At 38.6% G+C, this 23,120-nt stretch overlaps 2 protein-coding genes and 1 long non-coding RNA gene across 4 annotated transcripts in view; 2 read left to right on the top strand and 1 right to left on the bottom strand.

Moving 5' to 3' along the window:
* The window catches only part of LOC110834568 (uncharacterized), a 260,749-nt gene that overhangs the window by 2,205 nt on the left and 235,424 nt on the right, over positions 1-23,120 (bottom strand). The window lies entirely within an intron of this gene.
* LOC110834535 (MPN domain-containing protein) lies at positions 308-16,848 on the top strand. The gene is given in 14 exon segments (XM_022073788.2): positions 308-444; positions 987-1,146; positions 1,312-1,439; positions 3,271-3,450; positions 6,697-6,828; positions 7,130-7,276; positions 8,692-8,785; positions 9,211-9,307; positions 10,116-10,285; positions 11,436-11,684; positions 12,112-12,272; positions 12,990-13,082; positions 14,107-14,751; positions 14,753-16,848. Coding segments are annotated over 12 exon segments (2,100 nt in total). The 5' UTR covers positions 308-444; positions 987-1,146; positions 1,312-1,376; the 3' UTR covers positions 14,822-16,848.
* The window catches only part of kkv (hyaluronan synthase-like protein kkv), an 82,979-nt gene continuing 78,560 nt past the window's right edge, over positions 18,702-23,120 (top strand). For both annotated transcript variants that reach the window (XM_022073770.2, XM_087352299.1), the window contains exon 1: positions 18,702-18,948. The gene's annotated coding sequence lies outside the window, so the exon portion shown is untranslated. The remainder of the gene's footprint in view (positions 18,949-23,120) is intronic.

The following is a 23,120-nucleotide window of genomic DNA, read 5'->3' as shown; positions in this document are numbered from 1 at the left end:
AATTTGCCGATAAGATTCGGGAGTCAAGGAATGAGTACTTTTTATCTAAACAAATTATTTCTTGAAACCATATTTTTTTATTATAAAAATAACAACGTAATTTAAGTATTTTACGTTCATTCGCACTAACATTTTTACAAATGGTATTGTTTTATTTATATCCGACCAAAATGGCTTCTATATAAACAACAAAAATAAATGGTGAATTAACGAAAAGTTGAGTGGTCAACTACAAGACATGCCGAAACAATTGCCATTTGTTATCTAAGTAATTATCTGTGGTTCAACCTAATGAGTTCGGTAAAAACTGACCACCAACGTGTGTATATATATACACGTGTATGTGTGTGTGTTGCATAGTGTATACAACACGAACGATGTTGGTGAACATGTAATAAATATATAATTATATATTTCGAGCAGTAACCGTATAAAGGTATTAGTGTAAGTAAATGTGATTTCACATCTTAATAATACGTCAATGCAGCTCAGTCACTATAAAATTTCTGCTGTGGATTATGCGCCAACATTTTGTTTTTCTTCATTTGAAAATATTGCCAACTTATACGTGCTATGGACATGATTTAGACGCTGTACGTATATGTTTTTAATGAATGTTTCCATTGAAATGTACAAATATAGTGGTTGGACGTATCAGTTACAAGCACTGTACCCAACTAGTGTTCATATACTATCTGTAATATCGAAGAAACACTTATCCTACACTAGACCTAACCCTAAGAAGCCCACAACCCATTAGAGAAATAGGCCATACAAATGAAAAAGCCTCGGAAAGTTTATTTTTCTTTCTTCCCCTAGAACCACCAAATGTAACCAAACAATTAAACTAAATCGCCAATTTTATGGGTGGGTGCCTGATAAAAAAATTAGTGACCTTTGAAACAACAAATTGCTCATAACACATTGGAACAGTGTAAAGACAGGAAATTAAGGTAATATACATTTCTTTACACTCTTGTTTCTAGATATATCAATGAACTTCTGAGCAGAGTATAGCCTTATGCTATTGTAATGCAAAAGTGGTTTCACTGTTATGGATATATGGATTCACATGCCTTGTAATATCCATGTTGAAAAACCTCTAAAGAAGATATCCAGCATCTCAACATATTGCAACATATCAAGGTGTGTTCATTATAACTAAGTAATTTGTTGAAATTCATAAGAATTAGGACTGCTTCTCAGTCAAGTTGTTTGAGATTAATATTTCTTTTTTATGCATTATTCATGTTAATTACTCACAGATATTGCCCTGTTATTACTATCTAATATATATGCATGTTTCTGCAGATGAAAGAGATCTGTTATGCAAGCTGACAAAGAACAGTGCAGGATGCTGCTCCTAACTTATTTGTATGCATGAAGCAAGCTTGTTATTCAAATGGTCACGAAATCTGCTGCTTTCATGGAACTTACAGGCATGTTCTGAATGACTGTAAAATTATAATTTTGCTCATAAATGGGTAATTCAGCACAGAAAAGAGACATTTCCAACCAGACCCTCTCAGAACTGAATAATTTTACATGATATTGTAGTCCCAATGGAGATAAGTATTCTTTCTTGCTAAATTTTACTGCTTTATGGTCACTAGATTTTTGAGACCAGTCATCCAAAGCTAAGAAAACTCATATATATCAAAATGTGATGTGTGTGTTTAGAGAGAGAGAGAGGAGGGGGCGGGTTAAAATACTGTATTTTGAGAAATACAGGGGCAAAGGTCAAATTTTAAGACCTTGAAAATGTAGCTATGATGAATACGTATATTGGTGTAACAGGTCATTTGAAAGGGCATTTTATTGGCTTTAAAATGAGCAAAAAATAATTTCAGGTAGGCCAAAGTTATGCCACTTTTCCCAAGACAACTTGTACAAAAAAAATGAGTTTTTTTACAGCTTTGTATATCTGCTGTCAAAAATATAGTGGCCACAATGCAGTAAAATTTGGCAGAAATACTCATATCTATTGAGAATACAATCTCACAAAAAAATCATCCAGTTCTCATGGGGTCGGTTTGTGACCTGTGTTGATTTGACATGGAATGACCCAAAAGTATATTCTTCTGTACCCCTTTTGAGATACATTGTTTTATCTTCGTGTTGCATGATCATATCTTTTTACTATGGGTTTGTTTATTAATTTCACATAATTCTTAATTGGTTTCTTGCTTGAGGTATATATTTTGGTTTGGCCCTTGCAAGTGTATAACATCTTCGATATGACTATTTTGGACTTTGTCCATCATCTTAATTTCAGCATTGTTTTCTGTCATGAGGTAAACAGGTGGAGAGCATGTAATACTACAAACAGATGGACAGGGATTAATACTACTCTGTTGGTCTTGTTAACAGAAGTATGTTCCTCTTGATAAAGATACTAGAATGTTTACTGTAGTACCAGCTATTTACATTCACCAATGCAATTTGTCATAAGAGTACTTCTATTTCTAAATTTTTAAAAAATGTTTTCTTACTAACAACAAAAATGTCTTTCAGACCATGATATCAATCTCTCTCTTTCACCTTAAAATTTGGTACATTTTCTGTGGATTCTGGGTTCTTTTCTCTGGAGCCATTTTGAATTTTGATTTTTGATTCTTGTAAAGCCATAAACATCTTCAAAAAATTACATTATCACTAATACTACATGTATGTAATTGATATAAAGTCATTACATAGCACATCTGTATAATTACTAATGAATGTACTTTTGACAGTACCTCTAAAAGCCAAGAGTACTTCTTACTTACTAGTCTCCAAGTCACAATAAATATCATAACAGACATATATAAAGTGAAGCTTTCAGGGCAACCGAAGTTATGAAAGACTCTCTGGTAATAAGCCGCGTCAGGTGGCTGAATGGTGAATGAACCATTTCTTCCGCCAATGTTTCGAGAGCCATGTCTGCTCTCATCCTCAGGGCAGCTGCGAAACGAAACTGGTCCTATGAGTTCCCATCGGCGAGCGTGCTACATAGGACCAGTTTCGTTTCACAGCTGCCCTAAGGATGAGAGCAGACATGGCTCTCAAAACGTTGGCAGAAGAAATGGTTCATTCACCATTCAGCCACCCTACACGGTTTGTTACCCGAGAGTCTTTCATCAATCATAATAGACAGTTTCCATAGGACTTGTAGCAGAACTGTATGACTTGAAAACAAAAATGTGGACTGTAGTATGTCTCAGAGAATTGATACAATATTCAACATGGTCAGCTTTTCCCTTTGTTTTGCAATTACTTTCTTGCTAAAAGGTTCTGAGAATGCAGCAGGAGTCACAACAGCAACATCTACCACAACAACAACAACCACAGTTGCAGCAACAGCATACACAACAGCTGTTACAGCAGCAGCAGCAGCCACATCCAACTGATGATCAGGAGGAGAAGGATGATATAGATGAAGAGATTGAAGATGAAGAATTTATTGATGAGGTGCAAAATACAAGACATGTTGCTTGCATGTGGCTTGCTATGAATGTTTTCAAATTTTTAACATACCTTGCTTTACCTGCCTTTAAATATATGTCTCTATTAAAATACTAACAAGCCCATTGTCCCTTTATTTGCTTAAATATAAGACAGTTCAAATTTCTGTAACAGTCTCCAGAAATTAAAAGAATCAAAATAATAAAAAATTGTGGCCAGAACTACAGAGGCCTACTAATTTAATTTAATTTGTTGCTTCTACCTCATATACATATAATATTCACTAATTATTATTTGACCAAATAGATGCATTTCTGTGTAAGTATACTTACTGCCTTTAACTACATAAATATATTGTTTTACAGTAGTAGACTATGTAAGATTTGAGGTTTTCACAGCGGTGAGTATGAAGATTTCTGTCGTCTGGGTTGTTGTGCTGTGTAGTAAGCGCAACAACCCAGAAGACAGAAATCTTCAGTAGTAGACTATGTAATATTTAACTCTACTGTACCTTGGCTTATTCTGTCTTGGTTCTATAGACATTGTATTATGCAGGAAGAATATATTTCGACTACACCAGGGTACAGCCTTTTCACTATGGGCAATCACTGCATTGGTTGCCACCTTTCCTCGTCAGTCAGCTATGATGATATTGTGACTGCAGCAGTATCGTAGAGTGAAGTTTATTTACATCTGCTTGAAGTGTTTCCAACTGGATCAAATACATTCCCTACACATTCTAAATGGATCCTGGCTCATATGATGTCCTTATTGTTTGTATGTATGGGATTTAACACGTGAATGATTTCTCTGAATTATTGTGTGTGTGTGTGTGTGTCTGTCTGTCTGTATTGTTTTGCTAGACTTTGCATTTAAATATCCCCACTGACTGAAGATGCCAGATGCAAAAGTCAGGCTACTGAATTACATGGCTGCAGTTAGTTTACAACTGCTGTTCTGTAAGGCTGTAGTTTCAGTAATTTTGTAACAGTTCTCATGGTTGATGAAAGGCTCTCGGGTTACAAGCCGCGTCAGGTGGCTGAACGGTGAATAAACCATATCTTCTGCCACCGTTTCGAGAGCATCAACTTCAGTTGCCGCGAAAGCTTCACTTTATAGTAATCATGGTGCTTTGGATACTCTTGTTTCTTGTGCTTTACCTGTGTTTGTGTCTAAGAGACTTATCAGGTGACTTTTCAAGCCAAGCTTTGATTACTTTGAAATCTTCCTCTGTTAATGCTTAACATTGATGTTTTTGTTCATGTCAGTTCTTACTTTATTGACAAGGTTCTGAACAATGTTTTTGTTGGGAACTTGAATCTCAGGAAACTTTCTTTTGAATTTCCTTTGACTCTTCTTAGTGGGGTCACACTTCATGCAACATTGATGTAAAAACACTTGATGCTCTAGTGTAAACTTATCTATGTCCAGCACAAAGGGAATCTTGAACAGCACTGTGGAAATGATACTCATAATATGACTTCCTTTTACCATTGCTTCTGACTTGAGGCAACTGATGTAGTGGTCACAAATTAATGGAAAGGCTGTTTCCTGGTGTAACTGCCCCCTGTCCTTAGATGTTTGCAGCTGGAGTCACATGTATAGTGTTGGCTTTCAGGAATAGCCTAAGAAGATGACAACTGCAATGTTTGCCGAAACAAACTCTGATGCAGTCTATATCAAAATCTGGAATTATACATACTCCCTCTATGTTGTTATCACAAGTGATTACGCCACCTATGGTAGTATTTTAGTTTGTGGGACAAAATGGAACCACACCTTGATTATTATTACATTTATGGAGCTTTATATATGTTGATATATAGGATTTTCTCTGTGACATGGAAAGTTATATATTTAACTTGTTTTGAACTGGTAAGAATTATATGTTGCAAATTGTGCACTATTAAACTGTATTTTTGTGAGATTTGACATTTTAATGTTAGTGAAAATGTGGATTGTGGTCTTCGGAGTTATGACACTGTAAAGTCTTGTAAGTAGTTACCAACATTTCAGAGGAACATACTGCATCTGCCCTCTGAAACACTGGCAACCACCTACAAGATTACTTAGTGCCAGAACCCAGACGACCACAGTCTGCACTATCTCTTGTTTCTGTGCTATATAATATGGGTTAATATGTTAATTATGTTGGATTTCATTGTTATATTTGGCAAATAAAATAATTGCGCTCACATGCACCACACTGCTGTCTTGGATTCAAACGTAAATATTATACATGAGTGTAAAGTAAGAATGTTATATATGTTCTAGCCCTTTTAATTTCTTGCGTACATTGAAATAGAGTGATTTAGTTAAGATTTGTGAAAAGTTATACATATAGTTATAAAATAATATAGAATTGTGTTGTTTCCATGCTGGCAGTATTGAATACAAGAAACAAAACAAAAAAATACTTCATGCAAAATTTTATAATTGTCATATTTACTTTTTGTGTTTATCATGTTTCTTTTTACACTGTAAACTTCATAGAACAAATTAAAATAATTTTCAGCTTCACAGTCCTTTCTTGGATAATCATGTAAGGTGATACTGCAAAGGTTTGTTAGAATTATTTTCATTATAGTCCTTAGACTTGCATTAAATGACAAGAAATTTGATCTTTCCTAATGCCTTTCTAATTATTTAATTTCTCAGTTTTATAACAGTGCTTTTATGGATAGCTCAGGGCTAAGAACATCTGCTTCCTCCTGATCATCTATTTCATCTTAAGTCACTGTCTTCATGAGACTTGTAACAGAAGCACAACCTGTCCTTTCAAACAAAGTACACAGGCATTAGCATGAGTGAGAAGGCCTCCACCCTAGCCCATTTTAGCATAAATATAAGTTACATATTATTTTGAAGGAAGAACCAAGTGTAACATACTGGTATGTTCTTAACCTCAAACCTGTCACTGAATTCATATAATGCAAAACTTCTTACCTATAAAACACTAATCCTATCTGAACAAGCTAGTACTATGAATGGTAATTATGAGGAGAAATTCTAGGATGTGGAAATTTTCTATGTTATAATTAATGGGGTGAAGCTTCAGGCAGGATTAGGGGCGATCCTATTTGTGCTGACGCTTCTGTACATCATCCTTCTGCTTTATAATAATTATACAGCTTCTGCGGTATATGGCATTGGTGGATTCTTATCATAACTTGAATCTTTTTGTGGATGAATGCTTAAATTTCCTTTTGGTGGCATGTTTCTTTTCTTTTATAAAAGCTTTGGTTTCCTTAGGACTGTGAGGAAAGTGGGGAGCGTCGGAGTCGTACAGGCTCAGGCCCCAGTGGGCGCACAGTCACACTGCAGATGTTGCTTGCAGCGGGCATTCTAGAGCCCGGTGAGGGAACGATGGCCATCGAGTACCTGGTGAGCTTCTCACTCTCTGTGACTGTAGCTAGTTGCTTTCAATCTTTGCAGTTCTTTCTCTTGGAGCACTATCTTACTTCCAGCAAATGGGGTGTTGTGTTTTTATTTTCATGTTCTTCTGTCTCGTCTTTTATTGGTTGCTTAGTTCCAGTTTTGTTTCAGATTTTCTGTTGCTTCCCAGTGAAAGTGAAACTCTTCAGTGAACCATCTCTGCCACTTAGCTGTTGTTCGTGTTGCACACTTTTTTATCATGTTAGTACAGTGATATTTCATGCCTTGTCATTTTCATTTCTTGTTTCAGGGTCAGAGGTTTATAGGAGACTTGCTTCCTGATGGCAAAATAAAATCACAAGAAACAGACATTGTATTTGCATCTCCAAGTGCATGGGCTATTCACTGCAAGAGGATTATCAACCCAGAAAAAAAATCTGGTTGTGGCTGGGCATCTGTAGGTCCCGTTTTGTAATACTGTATAGTGAACTGAAGATTGAAACAAATGCACAAACCTTCAAAGAATCTGTAGAGTTACTACATAGACTCCCATGGCAGTACACAGCTTTAATAACATCTGCCCCCTCCCCCCTTCACATTTTTCTCTTGACTGTAGTCTCCATCAATTTTTCTTTGCCTCTCTGCTACCCTGCCTTTCTGACTGTTCCATACAGGCTAGTCACAAGAGATCCTGTTGAGCCATGAAACGTTGTGCTTTCAAAGTCATTTTATGCCATAAGCGACACATGTACAACATGTCCCATAATTATCTTTACAACTTTAACACTAATAACCAAATAATGAGATGAGATATCACAATGTGTTTTTTTGCATATGAAAGAGTAACTCTCAAAGTTTTTTTCTTACTTTAATACACCTCTATGTGCACAGCATTAGTTGCACGTAGCATGTCAAGACGAAATTCGATTTCTTGCCATGTTCGCTCTAGCGTCCCTGCATCAATTGTTGCCATGGCTGCAGTAATCCTTCGTCTCAGGTCTTCCAAATTCCGAATCTCTGTTCAGTACACAATATCCTTAACATAACATAGCCCCATAAAAAAAGTCCAGAGGGGTTATGTCGGGTGAACGGGGTGTTAAAGTTGTAAAGATAATTATGGGACACACTGTACATCTAGGTACAGTGACCTCTGTACACCACCACTGTTGAGATTTGAAGTTGTGAGCATTACTTAGGTACCTCCTAGGCCAGTTAGTAACACCAACTATGTTCTCTTATGTCACGCATTGAGTGGTAGGATTAAGAGCAATAAAAATGGTTTAAATGGATGTGTTGAGATAGATGAGCATATTATAGGTTTTTTTAAGATTTAAATTCTAACATTGTATTTTCATGTGAAAACCTAATTTCACAGATTTTCCAAAACCTGTGTGTAAAATATTTTTCTTTCCCTCATGTTTAAAGGTTAAAAGTTGTCAGTGGAACCATGGTTCCGGAGAATTTGACGTAAATACGTCATACATGCTTTACAATTGAGTAAAGTTTGATTAAGACATTGCTTATTTAACTTGAATTAGTTATGCTTAAGATGGGTCTGTGGTAGCTGAATGAAATGTAATGTAATGTAAGGTAAGGTAAGTATGTAGGTAACCATTGTTGTTTATTTACTGATAAACAGATGACGTTTCCTAGGTAACATAACAATGAAGTTACACTTTTTCGTAACACATTTTCATTACACATTTTTGCCGAATGACACTGACCCTAAAATATAGACGTATTTACGTCAAAAACTAATAATAAACTGTAATAAAATAGTAAGGTATCAAGTAAAAATTTGCATATTTTTTCAAGCCCACCATAGAAGTTAAATAGAATGAAACTGTTTGTGATATGTCATTTCCATTTTAGGTGAAATACAAGGGGAAGAAATTGGATGCATATAAGAACACATGGTTTAAGAAGAGAAAGCAAGACCAGAATAAAGAAATTGAAGTTTCAGATGGCAAGTTTCTACATTAGATTATGTATTCTTATAGTTAAGAACCATGTACTTTTATATTTTGTTAGGTTTAGAGTGGTAAAGCTGTGACATTTTTAATTCTTCTATAATTTAATAATTTAAAATAAATATTTGATACCTTAAGCAAAGTTTTCATGTAACCTTAACACTAAACGTGCAGTTTTATAATGGCCATGAATGCAAACAATATGAGAGGTCACTTTATACTGGAGGATTTAACTGTATATATTTTTCTTTATAGAACAGTATTTTATTGTGTTATTATCTACACAGCTATAAGTTCTTATACTGTTAGCCTAGTTTCTCCAAAAGGTGAACAATTTGAGGTTTTCTTTATTACTAAAAGTGTGTGTTATCTTCTGTCGTTACTTTATATTTTTAACAAATCTGTGCTACTAAATTTTCAGATGAAGATATGGAAAAAGAGAAAGTAATGATGGCTCCAGCTCCAGTTCCTAGAGTTGTAATCAAACACAGTATGATTGGCAGCAGAGCAATGAATCAGTATGTATCCCATGTCCAGTGACTGTGATGTACGAGGGGCAGTCAAAAAGTTCCCGGAATTGTGGTATAGTGCGGTAATGGTAGGACATGTGGCAATGCTTACCTAATCACCTTCAAAGTAGTACCCTTGCGCGCACACACACTTTCTCCATTGATCCTGCCATTGTTGGAAGCACCGGCGGAAGGCTTCGTTTGGAATCTTCCGCAGTTCTGCCGTCACATCTGATTTGATGTTCTCCATGGTTGCGAAACGCATCCCCTTGAGGCCCACTTTCAGAGTAGGGAACAGCCAGAAGTCACTTGGAGTGAGATCCGGAGAGTATGGTGGTTGGGTGATGACGGGAATGCTTTTCTCGGCGAGGAATTGCTGCACAACCAGCGATGTGTCGAATGCGACGGCCGAACTGCGCGAAGATTCCAAACGAAGCCTTCCGCCGGTGCTTCCAACAATGGCAGGATCGATGGAGCAAGTGTGTGTGTGCGCAAGGGTCCTACCTTGAAGGTGATTAGGTAAGTGTTGCCATATTTCCTACCATTACAGTGCTATACCACAATTCCAGGAACTTTTTGACTGCCCTACATACATGAACATGTGCTTATCATACGGGGTGGGGAAGCATTCATTCAAAGTAACGTGAATTGGAAGACAAGTGTTTGCCATTGTTGGGGAACATTATAATCAAATTACTTCTTAAAAAATAAAATTAATCATTTTTCTGTCTGCCCTTGCATAGAGAAAATCATCTGATAACAGTTATGCTACAAAGATACCATGAATAGGTGCAGAATATTTCTTCTTTGTTGGTAGTGATCCCAATACATTGGTCGAAAGTACCGCATTCTCAACAATGGGCAAAATCCAGCCATTTCTTGTGTCCATGTCAACAAATGCGGTGCTGGTTATGGACTTCCACTGCCACTTAACGACATCAGAAGTAGTTGGCTATTTTGCAGGACACTGGGATGTTAATGCACATAGTAAGTTTTCAAATAACCACCAGAATGGTTGGTTTTGTTAGTAATAATGATACTGTACTAAATATAGTAATTTTTTGCATTATAGATCACGTTCTTCTTTTGTGTTTCATGGTCTCACTCTAAAGCTAATTAAATTTTACAAAATGTATAATAATGTGGCTAGCACTTGGGTTTAGGTGCAGTCACTCTGTGAAACTTATTTAATTGTAATTTTTATTTATGCACGCACCTGTTAAATTTCTCTTGCAGATGAACTGAGTCTTTCGGGCGGTCAGCAACCTGATGAGATTCAAATGGTGTTTCAGTCTCAAATTTCCTTTTTACAGAGGTTTTTCTTGGTTCCATCAGTGATTATACCTTAAAATGACCATTTCCAGTTCATCATTCACAATTATCCTCACATGAAACTTCGAAACTGTGCATTTCCAAGGCAAGCAAGCCATTCTGCCGGCACTTCATAGTGCCACACCCCCCTCAATTTTTACCGTAGAACTATTCACACTATGTAAGGCACTCGAGGCTGTGGGTAACTGTCTTTCATGGCAGTTTATATTACATACAGACTCCTTGAGCACAATCCAAGAGTCCCCTGATCTCATTCACCTACTCATCTCAGAGCTATGCACAACCTGTCATTTACTGTCTTAATAGGCTTAAATATAACTTTAGCCTGGATACCAGGCCATATAGGTATCAGTGGCAATGAGGCATCAGATGCCACTGTGAGGGATGCTGCTACAAAAGGCTTTCTAGTATCTGGTGTCCAATATCTGGATATTAATACTGCCTTTTGTCAGTTTATCATACTGTGAATGTGTGCCGTAACTAGTAAATAGGTATGGATAGCCTCAACAGCTGATGCACCTATAAACCCGCATGATTACTACTACTACTAGTAGTAGTCGTAGTAGAAGTACCACCCACAATCACCACCACCTGCAGTGGCACGGTATTACAACCCAGAAGACCACAACCGACGTCTTCACCATGATAAGTCTCACATATCCCTTCTTGTTAACACGCTTTTAGCGGTAGAATGCTGTAATTTCTTTCCCCTCTTTCTCCTCGTTTGTTCCTTGAAAGTCATTAATTAAATCTTACAGTAAGAGTTTCTGATTAGTTTTAGCTGTGTATTTCCTGTCTGTCTTAGACCTTGCAATCACACATGCATTTCCATGCCGTTCGCGACTTGCGGACAGAGAATTGGCTCCGCTGGTGGAAGCCGATATTTTCCGCGCCATTGAGCAACGGCACTTGACTCTGGTTGGATGGTACCATTCCCACCCATTTGCTGCTGCCACCCCGACACTTCGAGACATAGACGCACAACTCGACTACCAGATCAGGATGAAAGGCAATAGCGATGCCAGTTATACACCTTGTGTTGGTGTTATCTGCTGTGAGTATCTCACAACCTCAGTGGCTTCTTTATCATTACGTTTGCCCAAATATAGAATGTACACGCACTATGTACTGTGGTTAGTTCTCTGATTATTAAGTTTTTCTAAGTAAGTCAATGATGGACTTCTGAAGACTGAGGCAGTATGTTCCTCCAAAACATTGATATATGCTTACAAGTCCCTGTGATGTTACAACTCAGAAGAACAACACTGACATCTTCATCACCATGAGAACCTGAAAGCTCATACATTTTCTGAATAATTTTACTTCTTTCAGTGTTCATAGCTAACTTCCTTTTGTTCGTTTTCGTTTTTTTCCCTTTCTTTTTCTCTTGCTCTTTTGTCATTTAAGGACTCTTCACAATTCAAAAAGTGTAGTATATGAATGTTAGATTTGTGCTTAACAGTGTTGTAATTGCCTTACAGCTCCGTATAATCATGATTGCCCAAGTCTGGAGTCATCAATTGTCAGTTACTGGGTGATGCCTCCACCTGAGACGAAGCCTCATGAATATGGGAAACCAATGTTGATGAGTTATAGTGTGGTCCAAGACCAGTTTCTATCACAGGATGCTCTCAATGAAATGGTAGGTACTTTAAACTGAATGCTACCTTCTTCCTTGTACTGTTGAAGTGAAAAACAGAAAATAATGTATATCATTTGGTCATTTTAACCCTTCAATGCCACTGGAGCTTTAAATGTAAACTACTGCCCAGGATAGAGGAGATACAGGCTTTACATAACCCAAAATGCACTCTTTGAAATACACATAACATGGCCGGTTTAATCTTCATTTCTTCAGCATTGTGAATTAAACTGTGGGCTTGTTCTGGTTATGAGAATTAAATTGTTCGATATTTTGTCAACAGTCCCTTGCATCTTATGCTCTTTGGTTTGTATCAATATAGTAGCTCATTATTCAGTCTTCAAGCATTTTTATAACTATTCTAACCATTTCTTGTAATGGTTTTAATTACTGTATTAATATTTATTTTGATGAATGTTCCTTAATATCTCCATTTATTATTCTTTATCAGAGGAAATGCATTTCTGCTCTTCACATTTGTTTGTGTGATAATTTTCGATTTTTGGAACTCACCCAGCACACTTTTCATTAATTCTTTATTTGAGACTTTCTAGCCAACTGAGGTCCAAGGTTTCTGTGTTAGTATATCCAACATTTTGTCGGGTTGCTTTCACTGAAGTGCACTGTAGAGAAACCTCACTTCAGTTCTTTTGCTACCACATTCGTTGTGGTTATTCCGGTGACTTAATATTCTGAAAATGTTTATTTCATTGACAGAGACGGTGTGTGAATTTCTACCAGAATGAAAGGGATTTTGTGAAGTTCAATGAGAAATTCAAAGGCAGTATTACCTACCTCGACAAGCTAAAGGTACACGTCATTGATACTTATTTTGTGTATTTTTTAGGACCTGCCTTCGAGTCCATTACATTATATAAATAGTGGGAACATACAGCCTACAGACTGAATGTAGTCATATTCAGAATTTTCACCTGCCTATGAGGACATTGATAATTATTATTCCTTCAAACCCAAATAGCAGCGACACACCAAAACTTCTAAATTTCTTGGAATGCCCCAGATTGAATAAAAGAACAATCTGACAGTCAATGACTGATAATAGTTTCCAGTATGAAACATTACCAGAATTTTGAACATTTAAGCTGCTGAAGTTTTAAAGCATGGTTAACTAAAGCACTATGGATTTACGTCATACCATAATTAGCATATCTTAAAATCACTGCTTAGAAGTGCAGACACCAAGAAAACTGATACAGACAGTAACTGTAATTTTCTCATAAATTTTTGCCAATGAAGGATGTCTGTCACATGGTGTACTCTGCCGTAATGGAAAAGCCAACTTTTGTTTTTTCTCACTCAGCTACGCTGTTTCTCTCAGATGATTTACATGTTGCTAATTGGTTATATTGCTTTTTCACACAATGCTGATAATTTAACTTCTTCTGTGGCTCTCCGGTCCATATTCGGTCCATGGCCTCCTCAATTCTCCTCTTCCATTCAGTCCTTTGTTAGGTCCGTCTGTCCGAGGCTTTGATCGAGATTTCGAAACATCTTTCTTTTTACGGTGCAAGGTTGTTTGCCTTGCGACCAACCCCCAACCTGGAGGACCAGGGTACCTGTCTTAGTCTGACCTCTCCCCCTCGACCAATCTGGCTAGGGAGGCCCTACCAGTAGCTCTTGGGGTCACTGAGGTACTCAAGCCCCACCACCATGACAAGGTGCAGGTACCATTAAGTGGGCAAGTCCCTGTATAGTGTTAGTTATTTTCAAGATTACATTTTGTACTCTTGCGCTGTATGTTTCCTTTTATTCCTGAGCTGTCTTTCATGTCTTTGCTGTTCCATGCCTAATTTTCTTTGTTATTCTATTTCAGACTACACTAACATCCAAATTTCCCCGAGATCAAAGTGATGGAATTCTCTGGGGTTTTATACGTGAAATGGTTTGTCCAGGTTCAAGCAGTACTGAGAATGGAAACAGGGTTTTTAGCCCCCCAGAAATCCCTGTTGCCATAAGTACAACACCAGCACCACTGGAACGTATAAATCTGCTGGTACCGAATGTCGTCCCAAGCTCCATGCAGCCTGTCAACTCTAACAGCACTAGCACTACTAGCACTAGTACGTCACCATCTATGACAGTTGGAATGGGTCCAGCAGGAGGACTCATGATGGGATCAGAGATTGCCAATGCACTGTTTGCAACTGGGAAATTTCCATCACCATCATCCCTCATGGGTCTTGGTACTGATCCAGGCCGGGCTAGTCTTGCCATGAGCAACATGTTCATCTCGCCAATCGGCTTCAAAATGGATCAGATTAGTATCCTTAAACCTCTCTCTATCTCCACTGCATCAACTCCAACAACTTCTTCCTCTAGTTGCAATAATAATAGTACTAATAACAATAACAACAACAACAATAACACTAGTGGTAGTGTCACAAATAGTCCAATTCCTGGTCCCTCCAAAATTGCAGATGTTACATCTCCTAGTGTGAAGGTAACTCAGACTGATTTGGGGTAACTTCACGGCGCTAGTAAGTCTCAAAAAGGACCGTATAAAAACAGCGAGCGGACAAGTACTCTAATCGAGAAAGTGAAGTACCTCGTAAAAGTCTTTTCAGGCAACGAGTATGGAATTGAGTTTCCAGTTTTTTCGACACTGTCTCTGCCTCCGTCATCATGGAGACGGTCTTTGAAATGTGAACTAATAAATTACTCACTCAGCTGATTTCCTGATGAGACCCACAGTGTGCAGTCATCATGGAGGAAGCTCAGTCACTCACCCTATGGTGCAGGAGATTCTTTGAAAAGTTGATTGTATACTCGGCTCGTCAAAGAATAGCCCACCTTCTTTATTGAACCCAAAGGTTCATCACTGTGTTCACAAAAGCCTCCCACCACATTCTATCCTGAGCTATCTGCATCCAGTTTGCGCTGTCGATTCCTATCTCCCTAAGATCCATCATAATGTTATCCTTCCCAGTGGTCTCCTCCCTTAAGGCCTCCCAACCAATACCTTTTAAACACCCCTTCCCTCCCCTACGCATGTCTCCGAATACTTTGTAGTACCAGTGATATACGTAAATATTCATCCTAATCTCCATTCACTTTCTTCAAAATGGATGTAAACAAAATACTGCACAGAGGAGAATTGAGGAGGCCGTGGACCGAATACGGACCGGAGAGCCATAGAAGAAGAAGAAGAGAAATTGTATTCTTCCACAGTAATCTGCCATTGTTGGTGTACGCTGGGAGACGGTATCACGGTTCTAAGCTGTAAAGTCATACCCTACATCTCGTACCTCATTGGACACACAAATTATGCACCATTAGGCAAATTTCAAAATATATCAGTTTATGTTATTCTAAGTTGTCAGATAATGGACCAGTTCCTTGATGTCGGTCTTGGTGCTCGAGAAAAGAGCCAATTTTAAAGCGTTCCGATGATGGTGTGCTACACTCGGGATTACTAAATTCTTGGACTCTGTCCATCGTCTGATATTCAAAAGAACATTTCGGAAACCGGATCTGTTTCCGCCCTCTTTCTAACGGACACAACTGAGTCCTCTTCCCTTTTTTCACCTGAGGATGCAGTATTCTCTGGCCTGAACTACTTCAGTTGATTCATGTCCTTGGTCAGGATTAGAGTTATTAAATGTCCAAATTTCTCCAGATATATGACTACTGAGTATTGCGCTGGCAGCGTAGCGTGGCCTTTCTGCTATGTGTTCACTGTGTCGCTTGCCATGTTTCCTAGTCGTAGTGGCACAGGTGCTAAATATCTTCGCTGTTTGTAATATCATCACATAACATTTCCATTTCACAACCTTCCAAAATCAACATGAATATTATTTCTAGTATTCGGTACCACACAATATCTAAAGTGGAGAAAGTATCGTGAAATAAACCAAGACCATCTCTACAATGAGATTATTTTTTGTGTGGAACTGTTTTTTGTGCAGAGAGATCGGCAGATGACCACAACAGGGCTAGTAAGTATTGATTCATTGGAATGCATGAAAAATGTCTCAGTTTGGAGAGACTTTGCTTGACATTTGTAACCGGGACCTTCCAAATGCCAGAATTTGTCTCTAGGGAATCTAGTGATGCTAGTCTTTAGGAAACTTCACTCATGAAAGTGCTCTGTATTCCTTGATGTATTTCTATTTATGATCTTGTACGCAGAGCCAAGAGTACTTGTTGTGTTTAAGTTAAACCAGGCTTGATATTAAATGTAGCATGTTCTATTACTTTTTGAAATGTCATGTCAATTCTAATTTCATGAGACTTAATTGGTCTTTTTTTGTACTAAATAAGTGCTCGAGAAGTAATTGTTCTAAACTAATTTATATGGTGATGATTTTGTTTCAAGATGTACAGGTTGTGATAATTACTTTATTTTTTATTTGTCGCCATAATGGAATTTCTTTTTACATGTTCTGTGAGGTCCAAGGCATTTTTTCTGATATCTTTATTTTCATGGGCAGTATTACATTTTTGTATATTGTGTTATAGATAATTTTTTTATACTTGAAAATGAGATGAATAGTGTGTTCATGAGGTATTAATTTCAATGTACCATTTTGTCTGAAATACATTTTTGAATCTTGAATGATGTCAGATTTACTAGTTCAGGTCTTTCCCACTCTATTACATAACACATGACACAAATTTCTAAGCTGGAAAGTTGTTTTGAAAGGAAACTTGTTATTGAAAAGATATGTTTTCTATATTAATTCACAGTCCAGTTTTGTTTATTACTTCATCTAAAAATAATACTTGAAAAGGAATTTTCCCATAAACCTTCAAAACACGTAACATCGGCATACTAGTTCTTTGAAGAATGTGTGATGTGTAATATCAGTCCAGTGTCTACAACTATTGAGACCAGCCAAAGTAACGTATATACAGAATGATCGAAAAGTCGTGCAACCCATTCCTGACACATGTTCTGTTTGTCAAAATATAAACTGCATTGAAATCAGAAAACAACAAAGTTATATTAAGAGTTAAAAATGTTCACCACGGTAATTTACTTTTTTCTTCATGCAGCCCGTTGAAGAGTCTCTTGTTGTGACAGAAACGTTCACTAGACGAGATACTGTCGATTAGTTTGGCACAGGAGAATCGAGAAATGTATTCCTAAACGAGATGTCAGGTAGTGTTCGATGATGAACACTCGTTCCACTTCGACTGTTAGAAGACAACTGACGGATTGGCGCAAGTTACATGACGTGGCCTGCGTTGTTTAGACATATCGATACAGTGTTTATTAATATGTACATGTAGTCAATTTAGGTTAAAATAAGTAACACGCGTGATATGAAGATGCAAACCCAAATAACACCAGTGGTAAAACAATGAAAAATATGTCATTGTTAATGAGGCCTAACACAAGCTGCCAACAACTGACAATTATTAAGAGAAGGATTGATAATGTGAGCGAAACCAGACATCATCCTACCACCGAAACTATGGTTAACAACCTTCTTTGTGTTTGTAAGGTCTGGGTACTTATCTCGGCCTGGAGACTGCCTAACCTGAATAAGGTTTTAATGGTTTTACTCAATACCCAAAAACGGGCTACGACCGATTCCATATATTAATAACATCACGTATGAACGTTTGCAACTATCCACGAGTACCATCAATCTGCAAATTTTTAAGCATGTAATGACACTAGTTTGGATAACGGATTTAATTAAATATTCCCATTATCATTGTTTTAATTTCACTCGCTGTAATAAAGGACTAATAGTGTCTGAACCTGCTTCAAATACGGTTTATAAATAACCGAAGAATTAAATAAAAGAACCTTAACTTACGGTGATCGATTATTACGCTACTTTACGATGTTTCAACCCACAGGTACACAGCACCAAAATTGTATGGAAAGGCAATATGATCACTGAGTGCATGAGAGTCTGAAGTGAAGCAGTCTTGGGTCATTTGAAGATACTTCCGGGGAATTAGCCTGGAGAGACTGAGGAAAACTACGCTAAACACGGACCAGAACTGCCGGTAGTCTTGCCAGAATTCGAATATGGTGTCTTCTGACTACAAGTCAGTTGTTTCACCATATAGTCTCTGATAGTTTATGGACATTTCAGAGCTTCTAGATGCCTCCACTGTCGTGGGACAGAGTGATGCTTAGAAAACGAGCTATTATTGATCAACAGATGATAATGGAGGCAGAATTGTCTGTTAACTTCTATCAAACTACACGGTGTTAGAACCCAGAAGACGGTCGTCAAAGAAAACCTCAGTCATGCTGGTCGATATTGAACGAGCAATGACAATGCCAACTGGGGTCCCGCCTCTCTGCGCTTGCAACAAGTCCAGCTACTCGTTCACAAGGGGCAATCTCGCAGTGGCCCCTAGCAAGGTAGTCTATTGTTGTACATACCGGAGAAGAAATGTGACGTCATCAACCAGTTTGTTCCTCGCTTTCACGAGGTTTCTTGAGAAGTAACTGTGGCCAGTCTCAGTTGGCTGCTGGTTGCCTGGAGTGAAGTGTCTGGCGAGTGAATGCATGTGAGGTTAACGGACTGCCCATCGCCCCTCGGAACATACGGTACCAACTGGCGCCCGAGTGCAACAATGCTACGAATCATGGGTGACAACAATTCGTAACCATCACCACGTTTAGGGAGTGGTTTTATAAATTATTCAGTTAGAAAAAAGAACAGCCAAAACGTCTCGCAAATCACAGGTATGAAGAAACAATTATTTTAATAAACATTTCACGTCTATTTAATGACTGCGAGAAATTTCTGTATGAAATTTTGATTTTTATAACAAAGTTTAATTACTCGAAGGTGACTATCTTCTGGGATTTAAGCCGTGTAGTCTGGTAGAAATGTAAAGACGTTTCAAAGGTGATTAATGCTGCCATCACCATAGCGATAATGGCATCTCTCATCTTCATACTAGTCACCGTTAGAACGTAAAATCTCACAAGCGTGGAGAATGTTACCTATTGTTAAATGCAGTCTCTTTTGCATACCTGGTTGGCACTAAGGTTAATTTATTGCAGTTAGAAATATATTAGAGTTGACACTCGTTATACAGCGGAATCAGATACACCACGGGTGTGATTATGTCCCCGAAGACGAAAATTAGATGAATGTTTAATTCACTAAAACAACGGTGATGAAACTGTTCCCCGACAGCCGAAGTATAATGAGGCTACTGTACTCCATGTTCAGACTCATCGTTAGTTAGTTAATCACACACATGTCACGCCATTTGGAGTCAGAAATTGTATTTCTTCACAGTTAATCAAATATCAAAGATAGGTGTTCTTCACGCCCCAGCGTGAGCGAAGAACACACAATTTCATCAATGTCTGCCTGTCTATTACATTTCTTAGCTGGAACTACGCAGCCCGCATGTCTTCCCCAAGAAGCGAGGCTAATTCAGGGAGATGCGCTCCGAGGATTCCACCCCAGGTTATGTCAAATGCAGATTCTTCCGTCTCTTCCAGGCTTCTGTCCCATTCCTTACTCTAGGGCTTTCCCATAGGACGTGGCTCCCCTAGGCCTTGCCTTCATTGGGCTGAAAACCCCTGGGCTTCTGCCATATAGGTGAGGTCACAGACCTCGGGAGGACCATGACTACTCCCGAGGGGCTTGCTACTTCCGGGGACTACGCCCGCTGGGGACACCCAAGGTAATTCCTGCTGCGCCTTCTTAAAGCTGGGCTCTTAATCCAGCTTGCTTCGCTGATAATCAAGGCTCAAAGGACCAGTGGAGGCGTTCTTGTGTTGCAGCACTGTCCAATGACCAAAGCCGCTCTTGTGGCTTGCGTTGTTGTCCACCTGGACCGTCGTGGATCTCTAAGCGTGCGTGATTATTACCGTCAGCTCGGAATGTGTGCAGGGGTATATAAACACTGGCAACCTGTGTGGCCATCTATTGTATATGAAACTTTACTTTATTTCGGTTTATTACTACGTCCACTTCGAATAAGACGTGGCCCAGCTCATATGGGTGACTCAACGGGACAATACGTTAGTTCGTTTACAACATAAACCGTAAATATTCCTGAACCAAAAGTGTGGTATTACAAACATGACATAAAGGAGCAAGTCACCATCTTCACACACAGTGCATTGTGAGAATACAGTGTTGTATGGACTACAGGTAGGACTCGGTTTACGCCGCTTCAATTAACGCCCGCTTCACTTTTGCGCCTCTCATAGATCACGATTGGAGGGGGTGATGAGTCATGACTCTGCCCGACTGCCTAGACACAGATGGTCCAGACATTGTAATAAAACTATAATACCAAATGATAAACTACAGCCTAAAAATGAAATAATTAAACAAAAAATAGATTTTCACACAAGGTTTTGCTGCTGCTGGACAATGCCCCTGATCACCGTCCAGATTTGAGTGATTTGAATACCAATGGCCTAGAGATCAAGATTGTCTTCCTTCCACCAAACACAACCTCACTTTTACAACCCATGGATCAAGGACCAATATCCACCTTCAAGGCTTATTAATTACGGACAACACTCAAGGGAATTTCTGAGGCTATTCAAATGTCCGAAAATGTCACGTTGAGAGACTGCTGGAAGTCAGACGACATCATGAAAGGAATCCCCAACATTTCAGCGGCATGGAGTGAAGTGTCAAAATCGTGTATGAATGGGTTCTGGCCAAGTATTTTTTCAAGTATTTTATGTTGAGTACTGAAAATCTTAGAACGGAATCTAATGTATTTACATATGTTCCCATTATATTTTTGCTTCAATTTACGCCGCTTCATTTTACGCCGGAAATCTCAGGAACCTAACCCCGGCGTAATCCGAGTCCTACATGTATATGGATTCAATATGTTAATGGGTTGATTTTAAAATGCCACTGATGATGACCTCTTGAGGTTGAAACGCGTGAAGCGCAGAATCTTCCGTCACATCATGTTTATCCAGCGTCAAAGCGCGCTCCTAGCCTAACGGTACAGTGCGTGGCAGTACGATGGGCCAGTTCAGCGGGAATGAGTCTCTGAAGTGGCACGGAACACGCAAACGACACCTACGTAACTTGAGCTAGAATGCCGAAACAAACTTCATATTTGGGCGCGTTCTCATCTAAAAGCTGCAGAAAAATGCACCTATATATGTGGTATGTAACCCGAGAAACACTGAATGGATTATCGTGAAATTTGAGACAGGGAATTTATCGACACAATTCAATAACGATTCGCGAGGATCTACACGCGGTTACGACCGTACTTGGAGCGTAACTCGCTAAATGTTTATCGGAGCGAAAAATGTTGCGGACTAAAGTTGTAGAGATGGTACATTTTATGGTTAACACATCTTTCCGCAAGTCTTATGGTTTTCTAAATACTACACGGCGCAACAACCAGAAGACAGCCATCTTCAGACTCACCGCCATCCTACTCCTCCAGAATTGTAACGCTGTGCGTTAAGGTCTACAATTCCTAATTTACTGATACTGTCCTGCCATCTACACTCTGCTTTTCGAAGTCGTCTTCTTACTCTTAAACCATTTGCATGATCTGGAGCCTTCACGGCGACAATTATAATTAATTCTTCTCGGGCTACCAGTAGTGTCAGGTGGTTGAAAGGCGAAAAAACTGAGTACCCTGAGGACGAAGACGAAAATGCATAAAACATATTCTTTTCTCGAGTAATTTCCAACCCTGATGCAATTTAAATGTCAACAACACACGCGTAGGTCTACAAGAACTGAAATTGTTCGTTGGGTCCACGTAACTAGCCTAAGTCTCCAGAAACTTCAAATTCTTGTTGCTTTCTCTGCTACTTGTGGAACGTGAGATGTAGGTGGGTGGGGGGGGGGGGTCCCTTCCACTTAACCTGAATGAACCGTGCCCTACTGCGTCTACTAGTAAATATTATGACGTCATGACATAGATATCTCGCTAGAAAAGCTTGTAGTTATTCATCTGGTAAAGAAATTCCCTGCTTGTATGGAAACCAATGTCCATGTTCAAAAAGTCCCACTGTTTAACTTTCAAGCAAGTTAAATCCAATCCACATTCCAGTTTATATTTCTCTTATTCGCTTTTAACATCGTCTCCCGTTTATTCTCATTGCTTCCAAGTGGCCACCGCCCTGGGAGAGACAAACAAATAACTGGGCCAATTTATGAATTCCCCATTCGTGCTACATGTCTGATAATCTCATGATTCTTGCTCTAATGCCTAAAACAATATCAGAATAAGAATAAAAATGACGAAATCCCTTATTATGTTATTTCTTCGATATTATTTTGATTCGTATCTCTTAGAAGCAAATATCTTTCTCAGCTCTTTTATTTGTGTGTTCTTCCCACAGGGTAACATCGAATTTCACAAGAGAGTAACAATGAAAGAATGTTCAACTTATTGAAATATTTCTTACTGATGTTGAAGTATTACATCAGTTAGAATCTCGGTCTAACCGTAAGTCCGAAATGATGACTTACTGATTGTTCAATCAGGTAGGACATATATAGTTGCCATTGGGCTTCAGAGGGTTAAATGGGGGAGTCCATTGTTCCGCCATGTTGACGCTATTATGCAAAAGCAGGAAATGGCCTCATAGTCTCCACCTTCTCAGCAACATCTTATATCTTGCAGTCCGCAGTCTGGATAAAGATACCATATTCATCCTTACCATGTGATCACTACAAGTTCATCGAGTCAGTTCGAAAGCTAATAAAACTGAGTCTTAGATTTCGAAGAGGAAAGCTGAGATTTGAGGTTCATCAGGGACGGAGGCAGTATGACCTCTGAAACGTTGGTTAACATCGACCAGACTACATAGCGCAACAACCCAGAAGACAGGAATCTTCATAAGTTATGAAACTGCTCATAATGCAAATTTCTCTGCCCATTTCTTACTTCAAG

Source organism: Zootermopsis nevadensis, unplaced genomic scaffold, assembly GCF_977971745.1.
Source record: "Zootermopsis nevadensis isolate Lab colony 2312 unplaced genomic scaffold, Znev_1.0 Znev_ptg000021l, whole genome shotgun sequence".
NCBI classification, from domain to species: Eukaryota; Metazoa; Arthropoda; class Insecta; order Blattodea; family Termopsidae; genus Zootermopsis; species Zootermopsis nevadensis.
This window is presented reverse-complemented; position numbering and strand designations above follow the sequence as displayed.